Source organism: Eulemur rufifrons, chromosome 2 (genome assembly GCF_041146395.1).
Source record: "Eulemur rufifrons isolate Redbay chromosome 2, OSU_ERuf_1, whole genome shotgun sequence".
NCBI lineage: Eukaryota > Metazoa > Chordata > Mammalia > Primates > Lemuridae > Eulemur > Eulemur rufifrons.
The window spans coordinates 21,739,242-21,757,163 of record NC_090984.1 but is presented as its reverse complement, the minus strand read 5'-3'; the positions used below and the strand labels follow the sequence as shown (position 1 = coordinate 21,757,163).

General features: G+C 43.5%; 1 protein-coding gene across 1 annotated transcript in view; it reads right to left on the bottom strand.

The window, feature by feature from the left end:
- Positions 1-3,268: 3,268 nt before the first annotated feature.
- PTPN9 (protein tyrosine phosphatase non-receptor type 9) overlaps positions 3,269-17,922 on the bottom strand; it is a 74,681-nt gene continuing 60,027 nt past the window's right edge. Inside the window, exons 9-13 of the mRNA XM_069457231.1 lie at positions 11,955-12,021; positions 8,229-8,307; positions 6,542-6,692; positions 5,901-6,108; positions 3,269-5,092 (exon numbers count right to left, since the gene is read on the bottom strand). Of these exons, the coding sequence (XP_069313332.1) occupies positions 4,878-5,092; positions 5,901-6,108; positions 6,542-6,692; positions 8,229-8,307; positions 11,955-12,021 (720 nt within the window). The 3' untranslated portion in view covers positions 3,269-4,877. The remainder of the gene's footprint in view (positions 5,093-5,900; positions 6,109-6,541; positions 6,693-8,228; positions 8,308-11,954; positions 12,022-17,922) is intronic.

Below are 17,922 nucleotides of genomic sequence, written 5' to 3'. Positions count from 1 at the left end.
ATCTTGAGGCTTAAGACAAACTCTACAGCAACTTAGAGAAGAGGCCAGATTCTGATGTGGGGGAGGGGTAGAAGGATGTGAGCCTGGAGCAGGAAGTTGCGTCACGCCTTTTTTGACTCCCTTCTCTCCACATCTCACTGTCTTGCTTGCCTACTCTAGTCATCGTAGTCAAACCATCAGGAATGTTATTACCCTCAATTGTTGAAGGCACCACAGCTCCCAAACTCCATCCAACACTCCTAGCTAGGATTCCAGTGTAATTAGCTATGTCCATCATGGCCTTTGCCTGAAAAATATCAGTATTTAAGACTGCAGCATGCCAGATTTAGCTTAAACGGAGGAAAAATTTTATGACAGCCAAGGTGAAGGAAGGAGATTTAAATACTGTAACAGGCTTCAGAGTGCTAGATTTCTATTTGTGGAGAAGACCCCCGTCTTCTCTGTGGTCAACTAAGAGCAATGCAGTCCAAAATACCTGATAGTCGCAAGTGTTCTGTGATGGTAACCACGGGGCGGAAACGTCCTGAGAGAAAATGTGGTTCCTAGGCTGGTTGGAGCTTCCACTCCTGCCTTTGGTAAGCTAACATTGGTCTGTGGGCAGTGACCAAGGCCTGGAACAAACATAAGACCTAGGTTGTGAGCTCTGGGACCCTTGCTCAGTTCATTCTCTGACTCTGAGTCACCCTGTCTATCCCACATTGAGCAACAGGGAAGCCTTGAGGCCTACAAGAGTGGTCTTGGAGATTACAGAGGAGACTTGACCTGTTTTTCATCCAGTTGGGGGCCACATGGGAAGAGAACTGAGGAAATATATGGAAGTGGCTGCTGCTTGAAAGAAAAGACTTTGAAAACAAGCTACAACTGGGGAGTGCAAGTGGGAGCTGACGCAACTCAAGTTGGGCCTGATAGTTCCTCCATAGGCGCCTGTACTGTCTAACAAAGAACTAGACCCTTAGAGGACCCACAGTAGGACCATCTAGTGCAGCTCTTTCTTTTACAGAGGGAAACCAGGACTTGGGTTGGATAGAGTGGAAAGACCTCAAAACCACGAAAGAGCTCAGTCACTCTGGAAAAGCTTTTCGACCTGGCTAATACCTCGTGGCCTCCCTCCCTCCAGGTCTCTCTGATTTACAGGAATCTCTGTGTGTGTCTGATTGTTCCTAGAGATGTGAAGCATCTCTTTGGGGGCAGGAACCACATTGCTAAGGCCATGATGCTAAGTAGTACAGTCTCTCAAGAACAGATCCTACTCTGTCATTTACCTGCATATTGTCACATGGAGACAATAATGGGGGGCCTCCTGGGCTGAGGATGCTGGGGCACCCTTTACCTCAGGAGTCCCATCCTAGCCCACAGGGATGGGCAGGATGAAAGAGCAATAGGAAAAAGAGAGGACGGGGGGGGGGATTATCTCTTGTGTTTGAAAAATTATATACCATGGCAATGTTAGAGTAAGTTAGGCAAAAAAACAGCAAAGCAGAAGCAGAACAGTGCTTTAGCCCACAATGCTTTCTTTTCTCCCCTGAACATGTTTCTCTTGCTTTCTTCACTAAGTCTCCTGTGTGAGAACCTTGACTTCCTGGACAGATTCTGGGCTCCGTCTCTGCCTTCCCTTTCCTTTACCTCCTCCTTTAACACCTAGCACAGCTAAGCTCACACTGGTAAAAGCTACAAACAACAATGGCAGTTGGGGGAACACTACTGGTCCCTTTCTCTCAGAGTTTTACTGAAAATTCAGGAGACATCAATTTGGTAACTCTCCACAGAGTCAGGGACATAAACTAAGTCAGTGGTTCCCAAACTTGGATCATCCTGTCACTCAACCACCTCCTGGGTAAGCCCGGGAATCTGCATTTTTCTGGAGCTCTGCAAGTGATTACCTCATTGATCCTCAGATATGCAATGCATAACTCTGAATTTACAGTTGGGTTACGGCCTCTTCAAATAAATGACGGTTTGGAGTTACCTCCTCCAGACCTTTTATCATTAATCCAATTTCCTATCTATTCCACCAATCTCGAACCTCTGATTTCTCAGATTTCAAATACTCTCTGATCACGTCTTGCTTGCGTGCCTCCATGAGAATGGAGCTCATCTGGGGCAAAGACTGACTTAGTCTTTTGCTCAACACTTCAGCTCTTGATTAAGGTACGAAACTCAAGAAAAATTTATTGACAGATCAGGAGATTGATCCTTAGGAGGAATCTAATGCTAAGAGTTAAGAGAAGGTACTTTGGAGTCAGATGGTCCACGTTCCTGTGTCTCAATTTTTTTCTTCTGTCAATACCTACCTCAAAAGGTTGTAGACAGTAAATAAGATAATACCTAGAAATTACTCTGAACAGTACCTGCACTAGAGTAAGCATCCTGTATGTGTTAGATGCTATTACTATTATTCAGAAGACCCCACTATCTGCCAGCCAGAACTGCCCCAAGTGAGCAGGCTGTCACTGGCCAACAGGGATGGTATGGGGAGTGGTCCTACAAGGACAAAGCTTCTGGTTCCATTTTTTGTAAGAGAGAAATGCAAATGACGCAGGATCTTTCCACAAAGACCAATATGTCCACATGTATAGTTTCCCCCTGGGAGAATGACCCCTTTGGTACTCTGCAGACCTGAGGACCCTACATCAGGAGGTCCCAACTGGGATAATCAGTCACCAACCTTGTCACCCTTCAGGTCCACCGCATGAAGCATGGGTTCAAGACCAACGACCTGGAATTTAAGAATTGCTTATACTCTGAAAGGAGAGTTTGAAAAACCTCTAGTCTCCAAAGACAAAGCAGTATCTCTATCTTTGACACGATGAAGAGATAAAAGGCTTTGTAAGCAGACCAACTTGAGCTCCAGTTTTAGAGCAAATCACCGTAACCCTCTGGACCTCACCTTACTCATCTATACAGAAATGGGAAAAGGGTAGACAAGGGAAAGGAGGGAGAGGATAATATCTCACTGGACTATTGTGTGGTTTAAATGAGGTAATGGGGGGCAAGCACCTGTCGTAGAGCTTGGCACGTAGCAAGAGCTCAACTGGTGTTGGGTCCCTTTGTCCAGAGCTAAGGCCATGGCCTACAGAAAAGGTAGGTAGCTCTCAGAACTGAAAGTCTCAGATACTGGAGCCTTGGGTCCCTCCCTGCCTCCCCATCCCTCCCAGACCAGCTCCTAGACCCCCTCCTCACCATCCCAGCCCCAGACTGCTAAATTGATGAAGCTAAAAGGGTTTTGATCATGTCGGTATATTTATATGTAAATACAAAACTGTATCACTGTAAGATATTGATTATGAACATTACAACTATTTTCTGAATCTGACTCAGTCCATTAATGTTAAATACAAAATGAAATGATTGTAAAAAATAAGAATATACATATTCAAAGAGCTTATTACAGTATAAAATTATTGAGGTCTGATTAGCCACCAACCTCTTCTATCATGGGGAAAAGTTTAAGTGTTCCTGGAATTTTCATAGGAACGTGGAGTGCTAGGGACTCTTGATTCCATCCCTGGCACATCAGGATGCGTGAACTGGGAGCAGGCAGGGACAGGTTGCAGTGGGTAGGGGACCACCTCCCCCAGCTAGGGGGTTAAGCTTTTTATTGACACAGAACCTTGAGCTTGAGCTCCAGGGTCTGGCAGGCTAGCAGGCAGGAAGAGATGGGCATCTTGGTAGACAGGGCCAAGCTGCATAAGGAAAGGAACCATCCAGCAAAAGAAAAAGGGGCCCCAGCTTGTCCTCTAAGGAGGGATTCTCATAGTAGTTTCCTTTTCTCACACCTGGGCTCCCCTTCTTTCCTTCTAAGACTTTGTACCAGTCGCTTTTGGCTCTGGCTGCCCAGTGAGTTCATCTCTACCCCTGGGGTCTCCCATCCCCGGGGGTAGTGAGAGGAAAGAGAGAACATGGAATCACAGTGGAGGTCTGTTCCCAAAAATGGCCAAGTAAACAGAAAAAACTCATCAGATAAGGGCAACCCATGCTGAATTAACCCAGTGTCACCACAAACCGATATCCTTGGCTCCAACAGGCAGCATCCAGAGGTAAGTCATTACTTAAGGATGAGGGCCCGTGGCAGGAGCATGTAGATGTGTGTGTGTGTGTGTGTGTGTGTGTGTGTCCTCTTTCACCACTCTGCAGTGTGACAACAGGAGACAGGATCCCCAACCCCAGCTACTCCAGGGTAAACAGGAGGATCCAAGAAGCAAGGGGCCCTGAACTGCAACATGGAGCCCCAGGAACTTCTACAAAGGAGTATCTGTGTGTATATGTATTTATAGAATACAATCATATTATCACATACAATATATATTATATACACACGTACATATGGACCCATACACGTAAGTGCACATACACACACGCACACACACAGAATGACAGAAAAGACTGGAATACACGCCCTGTGTATAAACGTGCTTGGCACTCAGGACGATCTGTAGAATATGTAACTTGGTCAATCAAGCTCTTGGGGAGGAAGGCGAATGCTCACCAAATCTTCCCATAAAATCCTAGCAAAGGGAAGGAGTGGGAAAGAGGAGACCTCCAGAAGGAGAATGGCATTGGGAAACGGGAGGGAGGTTCCTTCCCCACTTACCTCGGGGCCCCTGGCAAAAATCAATAGCCACAATTTGGTTTTAATAAGGCACAGTTTGATAGCAGGTGCTAGGAATTCAGAACACATTGCTGCTGGCCCTTTCTAGTGGCAATTTCACCACATTTATCTAGCCAAAGGGAAGGCTGCCTTGCGTGTACACGTGTGCCAGGAGATAAGAGAAAGGTTGATCCATGGCTTCAGCATAACTGTTGGCAACCTATAGGCCCAGCGGTGTCCAGGATAGTTTAAGGAAGGCTGGCCAGCAGGTAGGAGGCTCGTGGGAGAGTTACTGACCCTCCATGGCCAGCAGGTTGCGGCCAGAGGACACCATGCCCTCCTTCTCTGCGAACTCCAGGATGGCCTTGTAGCAAAAATAGTACTGCTCAGGGGTCTGGATGCTGAAGGCCCTCTGGGTTCTCATTCGTGACACCGTCTGGAACACATTAAGGGTGCCAAGCTCCTCCAGCTGTGCCAGGCAGATGTCCAGTGAGCAGAAGGTACCTGAAGAAGGAAGGAAGGGATCACATGTAGTTTACCTCTCCTCTCTTCCTCCCTCTACCAAATAACCCAGGCAGAATTGGATGAATGTATTCAAAGGCAAGGTGCCTCAGGGCAGGAGGCCAGATGGCCTTAGGCCTAAAAGAACTCGAAGAAGAGGTCATAGGGAGTGCTGAAGGCCAGAGAAATGAGAAGGCCTCTTGTCTCTCCGGACATACATGGGGGTAACCGGAAGAGTGGGAAGTGACACAGGAATTTCCTGCTTCAATCTCAGACAGACAGACTGACAGCACTCCCACATTTAATGTCCAGAGACTCTGCGACTTTTCCACAGAGGCCTAACACAAACCTATCCTTTCCAACTTTCTCCCAAAGGGACAGCTAAACTAGAAAGGCCAATGATTTCTGCAATGTACATCCCCTTAAAGCAAAAGGTGCTAACTGGCTCCACTTGGAGAACACGGCACAGGGTGAGGAGTCCCCTCAGGGAAGGTGAGGATGGGACAGAAGCAGCAGACCAGCTGAGTTCTCTGGGACACCCACAGTGACAGTGATGACAAGGTGGCAGGGTCAGAAGATAACCATGCTGAGGAGGTATATAAAGCCCTAGAGGGCATGGCCTGTGAAGTATACATTCTGGCCAGCACCTAGCACTAGGGATACCAAAAGGACATTAAAGAGGAAGTTTTCACAGCAATTTACAGGCAAGGGATCAAATGAGTTCTTTCTCCAATCACAGATATGGCTAAGAGCTTTGTCATTCCTTCCCCGCCTACTGCCTCTGGAGGCAGAGCTCTGTCAAATGCATTACCTGTCCTGCCAATGCCTGCGCTGCAGTGGACCACGATGGGTGGCTCAGGGTACTGCCCTTTGGAACGTCCTCCCATGCTGCTCACAGCCAGACTCTGCTGGCTTCTGACCACTCTCAAAAAGTCAATGAGGGAAGCTGCTGAGGAAGGGACGCCATAATCTGGCCAGCTCAGGAACTGGAAGTGGGTCACCTGGCGTTTCTGCCGCTCCTTAGATGAGAAAAGCAGCAAAAGTTAATGAGGTCATTTCTGCCTGCCCCGACTACCTCTGGCTTTTCCAGATTCCCAATACCCTAGTGTCCCGGTTACCACCAAGGCTCCTGCCTACCACTGTCACCTTTCCCAACGGCTTCTCCCAACAATTGCTTCTCTACTATACGCCCAAAGGAAGGGTCAAATGTTTGAGAAAGGCAGAAGTCCTATATTGTAGGATACAGAATTCTTTAGTTATAAGCTTTATTCCTATGTAATGCCACCATTAAGTTGAGATGATATGGCTATATTGGCTCTAAGTTGAATTATCCAGAAAAAAGAAGCAACTTATAACTTCCCTGGAATCCTGTTTATTCCCTCTGGAGATATTCTTTATGGTAGTGGTTCTCCCCATGTTTCAAAAGGTGAGAAAACGGAAACCTGGATTTACCTCTGTGTTGAGAATTTCCAGTGTTGTTTTCTTATAATGGTTCATGTTCTCCACACCTAGATTGGTCACTGTGAGGAAGCCAAATCGGACTCGAGAGTCTTTTTCTAAAGGCCAGTACTGGCCACACTTCCTCCTGCCGCCTTCCTCAAAGCTGAAAAGAAACAGAGCAAGGTAAGCCTTCATTTTCACTCACCACAGCATAACCCCGCTCCCCCAAAGACCTGCTGTACCCTAGGCAGCACTGTCTTCTTTTGCATTGCTTCTAACTTACACCATTGATTCTCAGCAGAAAAGGAAGGAAGCCTCTTCATTCTAAACAGATTTAACAACAGGAAAGTTGCTGCGTGGACTCCTTTAGCCAACATTTATTGAACACTTACTACATCATTTGGTCTCTTTTCCTGATACCTCATGGTACTTCTCACAGAACTGGGATAAACACTGAGAGTGGACAAAGAAAAACAGTAGAGAAAATACGATGGGTCAGAGAGAACGCTCCGGCCTGTACCTCGGCCACGGCTCACGCTCTTCCCAGGTAAGGGCTGCTGGCTGATAAAAGACCGGGAAAGACACAGTTCCTGGGATGCTAGCGGGAGGTTTATGTAAAGGCCTGAAGTCCACCCCACGCCACCACTCTTCAGTGGCCCCAGAGTACTCCAAGGTGGTACTTCTCCCACCACCTCCTCCCCAAATCAAGGTGGTTATAATAGTGCCTTGTGGAAGGGAACTGAGCAAACATTCTCATTTCATTTTCTTCTCATCATCTGAAATAGCTTATAATGATAATGATAATAATGGTATTAATGAAATAAATAATTCTTTAAATTTGGGAAATTTGTAGACTAAAATTTCAAAAATATTCCTTTCATTAAGAGCTTCCTGCCTGACCCACTATGTTTCACCTCTGTTGTTTTTTTTCTTTTGTAATTCTCCTATGGGTAGAAATATCTACAACCAGAAAAAATGGTCAAAAGTAGCAAATGGGGAGCAAGGAGGAACTGGTACTTCAGGAACCAGGCAGACAGCTTCCCTCTGGAAATAGGGGCCAGATTGAAGGTGAGCTGCCCCATGTTTCCCAGCACTTCCTTCAATGAATAAGGCCAGGACCTCAGAATAGGCTATAACTGGCACAGGGTCACCAGAGCCATGAATTAAAGCTTTGACAAGTTAGATCTATCAATATCTACCACCCCCTGCTTGTGTTAACTCTGGATTAGCTGAGAAAAATCTAAGATAGCTCAAAATCTTTGCCATGGTTTTCCTAATCCTCATTGTATCTTTTTTTTTTAATTTGTAAAGAGACAGGGTCTTGCTCTCTCGTCCAGGCTGGAGTGCAATGGAGTGCTCATAGTTCACTGCAGCCTCCAACTCCTGGGCTCGAGTGATCCTCCCACCTTGGCCTACAAAGTAGCTGGGACTACAGGCATGCCCCACCACACGTGGCTAATATTTTTATTTTTATTTTTTGTAAAGACAGGATCTCACTATGTTATACACGCTAGTCTCAAATTCCTGGCCTCGAATAATCTTCTGGTTTCGGCCTCCCAAAGCACTTGGATTAGAGGTGTGAGCCACCGCCCCTAGCCTAATCCTCATTGTTTCTAAGAGCTAAACTCCCTCTTGAATCACCCAAATTTACAGATGGAGTGAGGCTGGCGATCAGTGGGGGGAAAAGGGATTAACTCACCGGGTGGTCATGACAATCACCAAGACTTTTTGCTCCCATACCATGAGCCAGAAATCTCGATAGGTATTCTCCAAAGGGCCTGAAGTGAAAGGAGAAGACAAGGAACATGACTCTGGGAAGCACTTTGTTCTTTCTTAGGCTTTTCTGTTTTTCTCCCCAATACTAACCCCAAACCACAGATGTTAGCTCCCTGCTCATCTCTCCACGTCCCAGCTTTTCAGTGTGGTCCTTGGACCGACAGCACCAGCATCACGAGCATGGAATGGAAGAGTGTTGGAAATGCAGAATCTGCATGGTAACAAGATCCCCAGAACCGTTGCAGGGAGGTTACGGTGTGGGAAGCACCGTTACATGCGCACTTAGCCCTAATCATCAGAGATTCAGCCACCACTTCCAGGCTGACAGTGTCAACTGTGTACATGTCTCTAGCTGTTTTCACCTCACCTTAAGCTTTAGCCTTACAATCACAGGCCACCCACTAAACCCTTCTCCTTCTGTGCCCCATGATCTCAGAACCACCATGTCCACAACTCAGTCTCCTCCTTCAAAATTAGCTTTATCTTTCAATTTTATCATCTGTTAATAATATTGGCATTCTTAAGTCATTCAGTCTTAAAAAGTTGAGATAAACTCTGACTTATCTATTTCTTTCATTTCCCAGAAGCAGTCAGTCACCGAATTATACAGATTTTTTTGCCTTTGAAATGTTTTTGATGTTTATCCTTTTGCCCCTACTCTCTTCCCATCCTATTCTTCCTGCCACGAGGACCACATCATTTTTTGTCTGAGTTACTGTAACACCATCTTAATTTACTTTTCTGAGTAGGTCTCTTTACCTTCCAGTCTTTTCTGGATACCCCAACCAGTTTAATCTTTCTAAAAAAAAAATTGCTCTGTCACAATATAGACATACCGTGCTCACTTCTCCCTCTATTCTTCTGCTCAAGCTGTCTCCGCACCTCCAATGCCATTCACTAACTACCCATTTTCAAGTGCTGCCTCTTCCTGGAAGCTTTCTCTGACCACCCCATTCCTTGTGGGACTTCTTCTCCTCTGAGCTCTTGATGGCACAGTGGGATCTAAATAGCTTAACCATTTAATTTATATTTACATCAGTCATTTTACTTTGTGGGAATTAATGATGTCTCAGTAAACATAGTCCTGAGGACAAGGGCCATGTTGTCAAGTTCTGCTTTTATAGTTAGAACCTGCACAGGGCTGAGCACTCAGCAACAACTTTGAAAATATTTGTGAACCACCAACTCCCTTTCAATCAAGAAAGAGATAACTGAAGATAATTCATTGTACTTTCCCAGTGCTTTTTCCCTCTCTCCTTTCAGGGAAGCAGGGCAGTACTAAGGGTGATTTTGGCCTAGAAGTCTGCTGGTTTGCTACCATTTTTGCTAAGTCTTTTAGCAAGCACTGAAATCTTATGATACTGGAATTCCCTCTTTGCTTAAGTAGACACTGCCAAAACCATGTGAGGTCTTGGAAATAAGCTAAATGTCTAACAAGAGAAGATTAGTTAAATTATGGCACACCCATAATTTATGTAGTCCATAAAGCCAGTGTTGTAAGATCATTTATTTTCTGCCATCGAAAGGTTGTCACAAGATACCATTAAATGAAAAAAGAGACAATGTATAGAAAGAGTCCATTTTGTTAGATAACTTATATGGCTGTATCTATATATATGCATAGGAAAAGATCTAGGAGGACATGCTGCAAAATGTTAACATTATCTCTGAATCTTAGGGTTAGAGTGAATCCAAAGCCCCTTTTCCCTTTTTTCTCCCCCAACTTTCATTTTGAACAATTTCAAACCTAAAGACAAGCTGGGCCGGACGCGGTGGCTCATGCCTGTAATCCTAGCACTCTGGGAGGCTGAGGCGAGGGGACTGCTTGAGCTCAGGAGTTTGAGACCAGCCTGAGCAAGAGTGAGACCTTGTCTCTACTAAAAATAGAAAGAAATTAGCCAAACAACTAAAAATACAAAAAATTAGCCAAGCATGGTGGCGCGTGCCTGTAGTCCCAGCTACATGGGAGGCTGAGGCAGAAGGATTGCTTGAGGAGTGTGAGGTTGCTGTGAGCTAGGCTGATGCCACGGCACTCTAGCCCAGGCAAGAGAGTGAGACTCTGTCTCAAAAAAAAAAAGGAAAGAGAGAAAGAAAGACAAGCTGAAAGAGTAATACAATGCACCCATACATTCTTTGGCTACAAAGCTATCATTTTGCAACATTTACTTCTCTCTATACACACATATATATTTTTCCATTTTATAGAACTATGTAAAAGTAAGCTGTAGACTAAACTTAACGATACTGTATTGTGCACTTAAAACTTTAAGAGGGTACATCTCAAGTGTTCTTACAATTAAAAAAAAATTAAAAAGTTGCAGACATCATGGTATTTCACTCCTAAATACTTGAGCATGTATTAGGAAAACAAGGATATCCTCCTATAGAACAATACCATTATCACAGTGATACAATTTAACATTGATATAATGATAGCTGACACAAAGTCTCCATTTTTTAAATTTTAATTTAATAAAAAACAGTGTGCCCATGTTGCTCAGGCTATTCTTGGATTCCTGGCCTCAAGCAATCCTCCCACTTTGTAATCCCAAAATGCTGGGATTACAGGTGTGAGCCACTGTGCCCGGCCCCTCCAAGTGTCCTAATAGTTTGTCTTTAATAGGTTTTTTCCTAACAACTGAGGATCCAATTACAGATCACATATTGCCTTTGATGTTATCTCTTACTCTCCTTTAATCTAGAACAGTTCACTGCTTTTTCTGTTTTTCATGACATTAACTGAAGAGTCTGAGCCAGTTTTCTTATAATATGTCCCACAATCTGGATTTGTCTGGTTTCTTATGATTAGATTTATATTTTGAAATTAGTGACATACAACACAGGTGATGTGCATTTCTCACTGCTTCTCATCAGGAGGCATATATAATGTGCCTTTGTCCATTATTTGGGATACTAAGTTTGATTACTTCATTAGGTTGAGGAGGCATCCACCAAATCTCTTGCTGGCCATGCTCTGCAATGGTCAAAGTCCCTAAACCCACATGGTGGTCTATTTTGTCTTCCTGTGTTGTGATTTCCCCCCACCCTCTCTGAAGGTGACATGATATTCTTGAGAGGTACAGAAGCCAGGTCAGGAGGAGTACTGGGCCCATAGGAGCGTTTACAGACACTCCATCTGAAATCCTCGTAAGGTCTAGTACATCACTGTCGGACTCAGCACAGAATATTTATGTCAGAACATTTGTGCGAGTGCTCTGTACAGGGACCAACAAAGACCTGATAGGTCAGCAACACTCATTCCTACATTGTACTCAGTCTCTGGGAAACCCCACTGCCATTCACAGCCTCTTCCTGGACATGAAGAGCATATCACTGGATGGTGAGTCCTGATGCCTACCCCCTTGGATTGGCAATATTAAGATATAGCCCCAAAACTTGTAGGCAGTAGTGTTATGTGTTTAAATCTCCAGTTTATCTCTATGCGTGGGTTTCCAGCCACACCTGGTACAGAAACCCTACAGCTCTCATCTGTCTTTTTCAACCACTACCAATATTTATGAAAGGTCAGGATTTAATGGGCACAAAACAATTCAAGTTAGCAGTTCCTTTGAAAATTATGCCATCATCTGGCACAAGGAATCACAGGTACATGGCACAAAACCAACATGTGAGGGCTGGACCAGCTTACCTTGTGTACCAATGTAAGCATTCTTCTGCTTATAGCCATCCATGAAACTTGCATTGATGTAATCTGTCTGAGGATAAAAAGGAGACATCATTTCAGCTGCATGGAATGTACCCTTTGGGTCATAAAATGGTGTACTGGGTAAGTACAACTGAAGGTGTGAATATTGCCTTGTCAAACAGAAAGTGAGGAGTGAAAGGGTCAATTCAAAACTTCGCTCAACAAATGGCACATGGAAAACTGGATATCTAAATGTGGAAAGATCAAGCTAATCCCTTCATTACACCATAAACAAAAATGAACTCAAAATGGATCACAGACCTAATGTAAAAGATTAAAACTATAAAACTCTTAGAAGAGCCCTTTTTGTTACAACAGGCCTATTCGTCATCTGTGGCAAATGTATCTTGCTCTTGCTCTGTAAACCTATCTTGGCCTTCCTCAATAAACTTTGTTTCACGCTTAAAAAAAAAAACCTCTTAAAAGAAAGTAAAGGAGTAAATCTTCATGACCTTGGGTTAGGTAAAGCTTCTTGGATATGACATCAAAGGCACAAGTGACAAAAGAAAAGAAAAAAATTGGGCTACATTAAAATTAAAAACTTTTGTGCTTCAAAGGACACATCATGAAAGTTAAAAGAGGCTGGGTGCGGTGGCTCACGCCTGTAATCCTAGCACTCTGGAAGGCCGAGGCAGGCAAATCATTTGAGCTCAGGAGTTCAAGACCAGCCTGAGCAAGAGTGAGACCCCGTCTCTGCTAAAAAAAAAAAAGTAGAAAGAAATTAGCTAGACAACTAAAAATATATAGAAAAAAAATTAGCTAGGCATGGTGGCACATGCCTATAGTCCCAGCTACTCGGGAGGCTGAGGCAGGAGGATCGCTTGAGCCCAGAAGTTTGAGGTTGCTGTGAGCTAGGCTGACGCCACGGCACTCACTCTAGCCTGGGCAACAAAGTGAGACTCTGTCTCAAAAAAATAAAAAAAAAAAAGAAAGAAAGAAAGTTAAAAGAATAACCCATAGAATACACATATTTGGTAAGGAACTTGTATCTAAGATACATAAAGGACTCTTTCTTTTTTTTTTTTTTTTTTTTTGAGACAGAGTCTCACTTTGTTGCCCAGGCTAGAGTGAGTGCCGTGGCGTCAGCCTAGCTCACAGCAACCTCAAACTCCTGGGCTCAAGGGATCCTCCTGTCTCAGCCTCCCGAGTAGCTGGGACTACAGGCATGCACCACCATGCCCGGCTAATTTTTTCTATATATATTTTTAGATGTCCATATAATTTCTTTCTATTTTTTAGTAGAGATGGGGTCTTGCTCTTGCTCAGGCTAGTCTCGAACTCCTGAGCTCAAACGATCCGCCCACCTCGGCCTCCCAGAGTGCTAGGATTACAGGCGTGAGCCACCGCGCCCGGCCTAAAGAACTCTTACAACTCAATAATAAAAAGATAAATAAGCCAATTTAAAAATGGGTAAAAGGAGGTGGGTCATGGTGGCTCACATCTATAATCCCAGCACTTTGGGAGGCTGAGGCAGGAGGATTGCTTGAGCCCAGGAGTTTGAGGTTACAGTGAGCTAGGATTGTGCCACTGCACTCTAGCCTGGGTGACAGACCAAGATCCTGTCTGGAAGTTGAGGGGTTGAGTTGATTATGGTGATAGTTGCACAACTCTGTAAATATATCAAAAACCATTGACATGTATACTTTAAATGGGTGAATTGTATGGTATATGAAGGAAATCTTAATAAAGTTGTTATTTACAAAAAAGGGTCCATTAGGACTTGGAGTACCATAGCATAGGACCAAATAAGAGGCAAGCCAAGCAACCTGAATAGGAATATCCATCCCGTCCTGCCTGCCACACACAAAAGGCACAGTGTGAATGGAGATGGAAGAAAGCTGTATCTCATATCCAGGACCAACAACAGGGCCAAACATCTAGACTCCATTGCTACCTGAATTAATACAAAGCAACTTCCAGACAAATTCAAAGCAGTCTCAATGAACAGTTCCTGACTCCCTCTCTTCCAGGTACTTCTCCCATCTCCCAATGTCCTCAGTCTTAAGTACTTCAACATCATTTTTTTATTATACCTACTAACAAGATCTCTGCCAATATCCTTTAATCCAGGTTGATAAAAGAGAAACACTGAAACCAGGTGAGGTTGGCTCACGCCTGTAATCCTAGCACTCTGGGAGACCAAGGCAGAAAAATGCTTGAGCTGAGGAGTTAGAGACCAGCCTGAGCAACAGTGAGACCCTGACTCTACTAAAAATAGAAGAAATCAGGCCGGGCGCAGTGGCTCACGCCTGTAATCCTAGCACTCTGGGAGGCCAAGGCAGGTGGATCATTTGAGCTCAGGAGTTCGAGACCAGCCTGAGCAAGAGGGAGACCCCCGTCTCTGCTAAAAATAGAAAGAAATTTGCTGGACAACTAAAATATATACAAAAAATTAGCCGGGCATGGTGGTGCGTGCCTGTAGTCCCAGCTACTTGGGAGGCTGAGGCAGAAGGATCACTTGAGCCCAGGAGTTTGAGGTTGCTGTGAGCTAGGCTGACGCCAGGGCACTCACTCTAGCCCGGGGAACAGAGTGAGACTCTGTCTCAAAAACAAAAGAAGAAATCAGCCGGGTGTGGTGGCGAGCACCTATATAGTCCCAGCTACTCAGGAAGCCGAAGCAGAAAGATCACTTGAGCCCAGAAGGTGGAGGCTGCAGTGAGCTATGACAATGCCACTACACTCTAGCCTGGGCAGCAGAGTGAGACTGTCTCAAAAATGAGAAAGAAAAAAATAAACACTGATGCAGCTACAGTTTCAAGTCATAATACAACTATTAATAGTTGGGAATTGAATGGATAGAGGCAGTAGAATGGATAGAGGAGGAAATGGAAAGTTATAGAAAGACAAAAGAAAAAAAGATTCAATAGCAAACTAGGGAAAACTCATACCCTACTACTCCACGATAGAGAGATCAGACTGACCCCTTCCTCAACCCTGGTACCCTTTCTCCAGTGGGTCCTATCACTTACAGGGCAGTTTGAACTGTCGATACCCCACAGCCACTCTCTTGCTTGGAAACTTTTATTTTTGACAAAATAAATAGTGGAGTAATTAGTTCAGAGTTTTCTCCTCCCACTGCAGCTGCTAGCATTGACCTCATACTACTACGTTCTACACTGATTCAAACAATTTCACTGAACTAACAGACTACATGCAGGAGACCCAGCATGCTAAAAGCCTCACTCACTCCCAACCAAGCATCCAAATCCAGGGCCTAACATAGCCAAAGCCCATCCTCTATTCAGCCTGGCACATACAAGTGATATATATTCTATGACCCAAGGGAGAAGGGATAGAAAAGTATAAAAGATTTACCTGGTATATGCCAATCAACACTATTATAAAAGTAATATATAAGCTGTTACCCCAGGAGTTATCTTTATGCTTTGAAAAGAAATGTCACGTCTTTAAAGATGACTTATTATTTCATTATATTAGTAGCTGAGGATATAACAGCTTTCAGCATCCTTGTCTGAAATGAGCAATTTCAGAAGAATCATAGGAAATTAAAATGAAAAATGCCCTCAGAGACAAAGCATAGACTTGTGGACTTTGGGGAACTGAAATAGTAGAAAGAACCAAACCAAGGGCACTATGTTATGGGCCATCACCATAGACTGAATGTTTGTGTCCTGCCCCTCATTCATATGTAGAAATCCCATCTCCCAATGTGATGGTATTAGGAGCTGGGGCCTTGGATAGGTGATTAGGTCATGAAGACCAAGAAGACAGAGCTCTCACAAATGGATTAGTATCCTTATGAAAAAGAAGAGTTCCAAAGAGCTCTCTTGCCCCTTCCTCCAAGTGAGGATGCAATGAATAGATGGAGGTCTATGAACCAGGAAAATGGCCCTCACCAGACACAGAATCTGCCAGCACCTTGATCTTGGACTTTTCAACCTCCAAAACAGTGAGAAATAAACTTCTATTGTTATAAGCTACCCAGTCTATGATATTTTTGTTACACCAGCCCCAACAGACTAAGACAGCCATGTTCAACAGAAACTGCAACTAACAGCTTTAAAATTCTAGGAGCAAATCAAGTAACCAATTCACTAATAAACCTGAATCTTCCAAATAATGACATATTATATATTTGAAAATTGCAAAGAGAATAGATTTTAAGTATTTTACCACACACACAAAAAAGGTTTGTGAGGTAATACATACAACTAGCTTGATTTAGCCATTCCACAATGTATACATATTTCAAAGCATTATGTTGTATATCATAAATACATAAAATTTTGTCAATTAAAATAAATAAATGTCAAGAAACAAAATAAGAAAGAATAACTCCAAAGGTAGAAATACCATAAAAGTATCAGGTCCCTGAAGTTAAATAAATAATTTAATGTTGGACCTGGCACGGTAGCTCATGCTTGCAATCCCAACACTTTGGGGAGACCAAGGCAGGAGGATCGCTTCAAGCCAGGAGTTCAAGACTAGCCTGGGCAACATAGTGTGACCCTGTCTCTAAAAAAAAAAAATCTTTACAAATTAGCCAGGTATGCTAGTGCATACCTTTAGTCCTAGCTACTTGGAAGGTTGAGGCATGAGGACCGATGAGCCCAGGAGCTGGAGGCTGCAGTGAGCTATGATGGCACCAGTGCTCTCCAAACTAGGTGACAGATTGAGACCCTGTCTCAAAAAAAATAGTAACTTAGTGTCAAAAAAACTAAAATAAACCAAAACAAAAAGCCTCTGACAATGTCTATAGTAATAAAAGAGACTACAAATTGGGCAATGATCTTCAGATTAACCAAAGAATGACTAGAATGTTCTCCTGGTACACTGAGATTCACTCATTCACAAATATTTCCTGAATGTCTGACGTGTGCCAGGCACCACTCTAGATACTAGAGATAGAGAAGGCAACAAAACAGATAAATACAGCTATCTCTGACTCCAGAGCCCCAGCTCAACCATTGTACTCCCCTCCTTTAGAACGTATACCATGACAATCTCAGCAGTACCACGAATTTATCCTCAAGTGAGCCAGACTTTTAGCTAATGATCCTGCAGGAAAACTCTCTGCAAGAGTTCTGGAAAGGGCTGTGAATTCAGTTTATGTGCGTAAAACAATAGGGTCAAGAGAGAGTAAAACGTGATTATCAGGTCCTGATCCACATAGCATGTATGGCCAAATACAAGGCAATGATTTTTCCAAAAATTATCCCCCAGAAAAAGAGGGGGGTGATATAAGTTGTCCTTATAATTAATGTCTATCATGTTAAAGAGGCACTATTTAAATTCCTTTACTTTGACCAGTAACCTCAAGCAATGCCTTTTTTTTTTTTTTTTTGGATGCTTACAGAGATCACCAGACAAAATTGGTGCATCAGAAGAAAAACAAAAGAAATATAATACCTATTCAGTCATTCATTTCAAAATTCTAAGGTTGGATGTTGCTGTAAACAAATTATATTAAAGAGGAATAAGTAAATGATCATGTTATAGAAGATGCATGAGATGCAGGGTGAATGAAAAGAAAAACCTGTCCTAATGTTATCCTAATAGATTTTTCTGGTTTAGGATAAACTTTCCAGTAAGAATACCACACACTTAAGAGGAAATAAAGATGCTGTGCTCTGGAAAACCATGTTAGATTGACTCAAAAAGGGCTCAAATGATGACAAAGACTCCGTGTTAAAGGTGCATGTGAAGAATTTGAATAATTTTCTTTTTTTTAAGACAGGGTCTTGCACTGTCACCCAGGCTGGAGTACAATGGCATGATCATAGGTCACTGCAGCCTCAAACTCCTGGGCTCAAGCGATCGTCCTGTATCAGCCTCCCAACTAGCTGAGACTATGGGCATACACCATCACACCCAGCTAATTTTTCTTATTTTTTGGAGAGATAAGGTCTCACTATGTTACCCAGGCTGGTCTTGAACTCCTGGCCTCAAG